General features: G+C 42.8%; 1 protein-coding gene across 5 annotated transcripts in view; it reads right to left on the reverse strand.

Annotated features, from left to right (window-relative positions):
* unm_sa1614 (un-named sa1614) overlaps positions 1–7,530 on the reverse strand; it is a 17,300-nt gene extending 9,770 nt beyond the window's left edge. For 2 of the 5 annotated variants that reach the window (XM_084020132.1, XM_084020129.1), the window contains exons 1-8: positions 6,037–6,942; positions 3,230–3,302; positions 2,997–3,142; positions 2,283–2,357; positions 2,080–2,129; positions 1,157–1,286; positions 791–876; positions 9–84 (exon numbers count right to left, since the gene is read on the reverse strand). In XM_084020132.1, coding sequence (XP_083876258.1) covers positions 9–84; positions 791–876; positions 1,157–1,286; positions 2,080–2,129; positions 2,283–2,357; positions 2,997–3,142; positions 3,230–3,302; positions 6,037–6,162 — 762 coding nt within the window. In that variant the 5' untranslated portion in view covers positions 6,163–6,942. Of the gene's footprint in view, positions 1–8; positions 85–790; positions 877–1,156; positions 1,287–2,079; positions 2,130–2,282; positions 2,358–2,996; positions 3,143–3,229; positions 3,303–6,036; positions 6,944–7,401 lie in introns of those variants that run through there. The other 3 variants (XM_084020131.1, XM_084020130.1, XM_084020133.1) reach the window with 3 other exon arrangements.
* Positions 7,531–7,771: the final 241 nt, after the last annotated feature.

The raw sequence follows: 7,771 nt of genomic DNA on the forward strand, positions 1-7,771 counted from the left end.
ACACGTACCGTGTTCAGGACTCCGTTCAGCTCCTCCATGTACTGCTTCAACCTCTGAGTGGTGGAAACACACTCCTGCAGGAAACTACACACACACACACACACACACACACACACACACAGTATACAGTTAATACAACCACGTCAGTTTACTGCATGTAGTGTGTGTGTGTGTGTGTGTGTGTGTGTGTGTGTGTGTGTGTGTGTGTTATGGACTTTATCTAAGAAGAGTCATTGTGACATCACTCATTGTTTTATGGGTTGCGGTTCTGAAGCCAGCATTTTGGAAATTTTGCAACCAGTGAAGGAAGTGACCATATTTGGATTCCAGAGGAGCGACAGGTGGATCTGATGGATACAAGCGTTCTGGTCTGGTGGACTCTAAATGGACCATAATGTACTAAATGAACATCATGCTGGATTGAAGAAGACTTGAAACTAGAGATTGAGAACATAAACTCATGTTTACAGTGTTTACTGAGATAATACATCAAGAGAGAAGTAGGACCATTTTCTCATAGACTTCCATGCAATCAGAGAGGAGTCGCCCCCTGATGGCCAGCAGAGAGAATGCAGCTTTAAGGCACTTCAGTGTTGGCTTCACTTTTCAGAATGGGAGGTTGCTGCCTTGAGGGAACGAAGAGATTGTGTGTGTGTGTGTGTGTGTGTGTGTGTGTGTGTGTGTGTGTGTGTGTGTGTGTGTGTGTGTGTGTGTGTGTGTGTGTGTGTGTGTGTGTGAGTGTGTGTGTGTGTGTGTGTGTATGTGTGAGTGTGTGTGTATGTGTTCTTACTTGTTGTGGCTGTGGTAATGTTTGATGAGGTTCTGCAGAAGGTCGACTCCTCTCTTCGTCTTTATCTCGTTGACCTTAATCAGATACTGAGAAACACAGAGAGGAGAGTTTCTATTGGACAGAGACATGACTGCACATTTAGTAAGTGATGGATTTGTTTGAGAGTAGCTGAGGAGCAGCAGGAGGAGGTGAGGAGGTGTGAGGACTATCAGGGCGAACAGAAGGAAGAGATAAATTATTAAAGATGAAGGAGAAGGAGGCCGAAGGGGATGAGAAGGAAGAAGAAAAAGAGGAAGGGTGAGTGGAGGAGGAGGAGGAGGAGAAGAGGAGGAGAATGAAGAAAAGGAGGAAGGCGGAGTCACTGACCTCACACATGCTCAGTTGGAAGGAGCGTCTCTCCTTCTCCAGCTCCTCTGCAATCTCTCCTCCGCTGACCTCGTTCCTCACCATCCCATACTGACGGGCCAGCTCCCTCTTCTCCTTCTCCACCTGCTTACTGCACACACACACACACACACACACACACACACACACACACACACACACACACGTACACACGTACACACACCTCTTATTATAATTTAAATTAATCTTAACCCTGTCAAGCCTGAAATATCAAAGAATAGCTCGGAGATTCTTCTTTTTTTAACCTTTCGACAAAGTTAAAAATGTTTATATGATAATTAATTTGTACCAAATGTTATACATCAGGCATGATGTATAACATTTGGTACAACAAATATATATCAAAACATCACAACAACTGTTGTGATGTTTTGATGTTATGATAATGTGTTGTTGCATTTTTTCTTAATTGTATAGTAAGTGTTTGCATATGTATTTTGTATTATCTTGTACATGTATTTTCTTTTCTTTTCTTCTTTTTTAATTGTAATTTTATTGCCTTTTTTACATCATGGCCAGGGGACTACAGATGAAAACTAGCCTTCTGGCTAATTCTGGCTTTTTTAACCATGTGTAACCATGTGTTTTATGAAATTGCACTGTCCCCTTTTCAATAAACTAATTCTTATTCTAATGGCAATTAATATATTTTTTAAATGTGCCGTCTCACTGTCTTGCATGTTGAAGCTTCCAGCCGGTCAATGCGTTTTTCCTTCATTTCACCATAAAAGTAATCTTTTATCATGTTTTCTTGTTTTTATATACGACTCCCTGCTGGCAGTACTCCAGCAGACAGGTTTATGAAACCATAAAGATATTAACCTGCACTAACACGGTACATGTAAACAGACAACTTGACATAATTCAGTTTGATGGTCACTCACAATCTGCTCTCATAGTCCCTCCACGCTTTGTCAAAAGGCTTCTTCAGATCCTAACCAGGAGAGACAGGAAACAGGATTTTAGATTCACTGCTGCCTCCTGATGACTGGCAACACTATCCCGAGAAAATATGACCATAATAATAACTTGTAAAGAACTGAAAGGTTTATCACAATGCATAATAAATGACCCATGAGGTCCTCACCCCCTTCACCTCCCTCAGGTCTCCTTTCACCAGAGAGTCCAGGAAGAAGTTGATGTTGTGGAGCATGCTCTTCAACTGCACATACAAATACAATTAAAGTAACTTCCACTGTCAACACCAATGACTTTAATAAGTACAAACAGAGATTTTCCCCAATGGAGTATTGAATGGAACAGACAAAAACCAATTAAGGGGTTCTTAATTTGAGATTTTGGAGTGGGACCGTTTAGACCCCCCCTCTGTGTTTTTTCCAATGGAGTTTGGTATGGACCAGTTAAGAAATAATATGTTTGAGGGGTTCTCAATGGAGTTTGCAAAAGGCTGGGAAAGCAAGCTTTAATTATAGGTTTTCAATCAGAGGGTTTCTCAATACTGCTGTTGGTTTAAACGTTAAAGTTTGGAAGGGATTGGTCAACACTCAGTTTGTAGTCACACGTTTTACCTGTTTTTATTGTAATAAATACATGTGTAAACTAATTTGTTGTAATTTAAGTTCCCCTGATAAGCAGTGGTGCCGCTAGGGCTTTTATTGTGAAAGGTAAGAATGAAAGGAGCGGTATCCTGTTGTGTTGTGATGCTCACATTAAATATGTGATTTTTCATTTTCATTTCTCCTTCAGAGCAATGCATGAAGGTCCATAACAGTGCCTGTTTTCGGACGCCAGCGCTGTGACCTCTGACCTCTGACCTCTGTGGCGGCGTGCGGTGACTCACCAGGTTCTTCATGGGAGAGAGGAGCTCCTTGGAGAAGTCGGCGAGTCGGCAGAAGGCGGAGCCGACCTCGCTCTCCCCGTTGGAGTGGCAGTTCACCGACAGCTTCTCCATCGAGTTGATGTACTGCTCCAGGTGGGAGACGTGGTCTGACAGGGGAGGGGGGACGCCGTCAGGACAGGAAGTGTGTGTGTGTGTGTGTGTGTGTGTGTGTGTGTGTGTGAGTGACTGCTCACCTTGTCCAGATGTATATTTAGCTTTAGCAGCTTTCTTCATCTTCTGTAACACCAACCGGTCACTGTCCAAAACCTGAATACACACACACACACACACACACACACACACACACACACACACACACACACACACGTTCACACATTCAATGTAATGTTTTAATCATCAGTGTGTGTGAAACTGCTGAGTGTGTGTTCGTGCAGAGGGGTGAAGAGGCGGCAATTCACCTGCTGACTCAACACACACACACACAAACACACTCACACACACACAGAGGACGAGCTTTGTCCTCTGACAACTGGCCGCTACATTCCTGTGTGCGTGTGTGTGTGTGTGTGTGTGTGTGTGTGTGTGTGTGCGTGTGTGTGTGTCACAGTAGGAAGACTAAACGGCCGGTAATAATGTGTTTTTAAATTGACGAGGTTCTGGTTGGAGGTTAAAGGTTTGGAATGGACCACCTGTAGAAGCAGAGGTTTTAATTAAGGGGTTTCTTAATGGAGTTTGGAAGGGGCGGGTGAATACTTGAATTGATCAGAGGTTTTTACTTTAAAGTTTGGAATATAACAGGTTCAAGCCCATCATAAGTATTTTTTTTTTAAATGGGGCTTCTAAGTATCAGGACCCTGAAAGTGAAGCAGCTAAATGGAAGTCAGCCATTATTAATTGTATGCTTATTTAATAACACAGATATTCCTCTCTGGGTCTTTTATCCATGAATGGTTTCTTAGTTGAATAAACATTTGAATGCATCCTGAGACGATTGAAACAGATGGAAAGGAGCCAGTTTGAGGCGGTTGGAAATATCACATATCTGATAAGGAACCCTCCTGGGCATCCTGTGTTTCCGGGCATGTCCAACTGCTGGGAGACCCCCCAGGGTACTATAGACCCAGAAGCCACTGGAGGGATTATGCATCTCATCTGGTCTAGTAACGCCTCGGGAACCCCCGGGAGACGCTGGAGAACGTGGTCTGTAGTCTGTTTCCACGGCGGCGGATCAAAGGAAGGATGATATGATTCATTTTATCTGTGTGTCGGCGTGTACGTCCAGACCATGAAGCTGGGTACACTTTAGGGGCGGGGCTACCTTGTGATTGACAGGTCACTACTGTGACCTTAGCTGTAAAGTTGACCTTGAATTATGAAGATTTGAATTCAGATCCAGATGGATCCAGATCCAGTAAGGGTGTCCCCTCTGCCTCTGGGGATCGTCAGATCCATCCGTCGCTCCTCAAACAGTCCAAATATGGTCACTTCCTTTCACTGACTGCACTGACTCTTTGTTTTTCATGTCAGTCAAGGATCTTGTCTTTGGTTCAGTGACTCCTCTGACCACAACAGTGTGTGTGTGTGTGTGTGTGTGTGTGTGTGTGTGTGTGTGTGTGTGTGTGTGTGTGTTTTAATCGTCAGGAGCTGATGCAGTTACAAGTTTTCATACGTTTGTAAGGAGAAACAACATGGTGGACAGGGAGGGGGACTCGATGGGGGCCCAGGACCTAAGTTTGACTCCTGGACCCCCAAGAAGTTCAGTCCGGCCCTGATTGTAGAGGAGAACACATTCATCACACAGAACTGATTTACTTCTACAGAATACTACTACAGAATACTACTACTGAATACTAATACGACAGAATACTACTACTGAACACTACTACAGAATACCCTGAATACTACTACTGAATAGTACAGAATATACTACTATAGAACACTACTACAGAATACCCTGAATACTAAGAACACTACTACAGAATACCCTGAATACTACCACTGAATATACTACTATAGAACACTACTACAGAATACCCTGAATACTACCACTGAATATACTACTAAAACACTACTACAGAATACCCTGAATACTACCTGTGAATATACTACTATAGAACACTACTACAGAATACCCTGAATACTAAGAACACTACTACAGAATACCCTGAATAGTACCACTGAATATACTACTATAGAACACTACTACAGAATACCCTGAATACTAAGAACACTACTACAGAATACCCTGAATACTACCTGTGAATATACTACTATAGAACACTACTACAGAATACCCTGAATACTACCTGTGAATATACTACTATAGAACACTACTACAGAATACCCTGAATACTAAGAACACTACTACAGAATACCCTGAATACTACCACTGAATATACTACTATAGAACACTACTACAGAATACCCTGAATACTAAGAACACTACTACAGAATACCCTGAATAGTACCACTGAATATACTACTATAGAACACTACTACAGAATACCCTGAATACTAAGAACACTACTACAGAATACCCTGAATACTACCTGTGAATATACTACTATAGAACACTACTACAGAATACCCTGAATACTACCTGTGAATATACTACTATAGAACACTACTACAGAATACCCTGAATACTACCTGTGAATATACTACTATAGAACACTACTACAGAATACCCTGAATACTAAGAACACTACTACAGAATACCCTGAATACTACCACTGAATATACTACTATAGAACACTACTACAGAATACCCTGAATACTAAGAACACTACTACAGAATACCCTGAATAGTACCACTGAATATACTACTATAGAACACTACTACAGAATATACTATATAGAACACTGAATACTACCACTGAATATACTACTATAGAACACTACTACAGAATACCCTGAATACTAAGAACACTACTACAGAATACCCTGAATAGTACCACTGAATATACTACTCTAGAACACTACTACAGAATACTACCCCTGAATCCTACTACTGAGTACCCCTGCTGTACTGAATACTGACCTCCTCCAGCAGGTAGACGGTGTTCCTGCAGCTGATCATCTTGGCGGTGAAGGAGGACGTGGTCGGGGAGCTCCAGTCCTCCTGGACCTCATGCAAAAACTCGGGCACCGACACGCACTCCGGCATGGTGCTCCTGGACCCGGGACCAGACCGGAACGACCCGGGACAAGACCGGAAGGGTCTAACAAGAGGTCCGGGACTGACAGGTCGATTCCGAAACAAAAGACCGAGGCGAAGACCTGCTATGATAAATAATAAAATAATATAAATGTTTAGAAACCCACTGTGTAAACCTGAACTAATCCGTCCGCGGCGTCTCCGCGGTCCCGTGAAGGAAGATCACATAAAGGCTGATGAGAGACCTGATCCGGTGGATCCTGATCCGGTGGATCCTCCGTCAGAGTGACTTCACCGTGAACCGCAGCATCAGCCGCTTCTTCCTCCAGACAAAAGGTGATGGGAGTCCGGCAGCAAAACCCGAACCCGCGCAGATTCCGCAGGGAAAAAAAACCCGATCAAATGAAACCGGTCCCGGGTCCGTCGCTCGTTAAAACCACAGAGTCCGCCTCCGCCGGAGCCGCTTCATTCAGAGGAAAAACCCACAGAAACCCGCCCGGGTGTGAACCGGCTGACAAAGAGCGCAGGAGCCGAGCGCAGAACCGGAACCCCCGGTCACCGGGACCGGGTTCAGATGAGGTAATCAAACCGGTGTCCGCTCTCCGCTCCAGGAACCGCTTCATGTCTTTTCATCATCAGCTGATTTTTATTATTTTTTTGTGCTGCTTTTTTTCCTCTTCTTTATTCAAACCGCATGGAGAGGCGCGTTCACGGTGCGCGGCGGCGGCGGGGCTCTCTGTCACGGGAGCGCGCACTGCTGACCGAGCACAGACCATGTTTAATGTATGTCTAACCTGCTGAGAGTTAAAACAGGCTTCTAAACCACTTTCACTTCATTTGATTTTAACATAAAAAGAAAAATGGAACTAAATCTCTAGTAATTGTTTTATTATAGGTAAAAAATAAATATTTAACCCATAAGAACCATTTCTTATTAAATCAAAAATAAATGTGATTAAGAACTTAACTCCATTATGTTCATGTTGAAATTTGTTTAAACATGCTTTGAATTCAACAACAGAAAATACATTAAATCAAATTAATTGAAAATGCTTAATTAATTGAGTCGCCCAAAACTATTAGAATCTTTCAGAAGATATAATTTGCAGAAAATCTGTTTAAAAGCAACAAACACAAACAAATTTAAGCAAAATAAAGAATTTGGTGAGAATGTTGTTAGTTTTGCAGGTTTTTTTTTTTTTTGCAGGACATAAATCAAAGAATTGGACGAGTGAAAAGAACTTTTACCTGATGGATGTAAAGTTAAAAGGTCAGGGGATCACCAAAGTCTGTATGCTCACCCTCTGGGGACCACGAATGTCTGCATCACATTTGCTGTTGAGGTATTTTAGTCTTTTGTTGAGCATAAAATAACCTCCGGTGTTGTCTGACATGCAGTGGCACAAACTGAACCTCATCAGTCATCTGACATCACTTCCTCTATCATCTCCGGGGCAACGGTTTGTCTCAACATGAGCCGGCATCACGAGAGTCTCAGAGGACGCAATCAGAGCGTCCATAAACAAACGGTTACTAACTTCCTGTGGATACGCATGAAGACGAGGTCCGACATGTATTTCTCTCCACTCGCTGTCAAATGTCAAACTCTCAAAACAAT

The sequence above is a fragment of the Eutrigla gurnardus genome, assembly GCF_963514095.1.
Source record: "Eutrigla gurnardus genome assembly, chromosome: 2".
Taxonomy (NCBI): domain Eukaryota; kingdom Metazoa; phylum Chordata; class Actinopteri; order Perciformes; family Triglidae; genus Eutrigla; species Eutrigla gurnardus.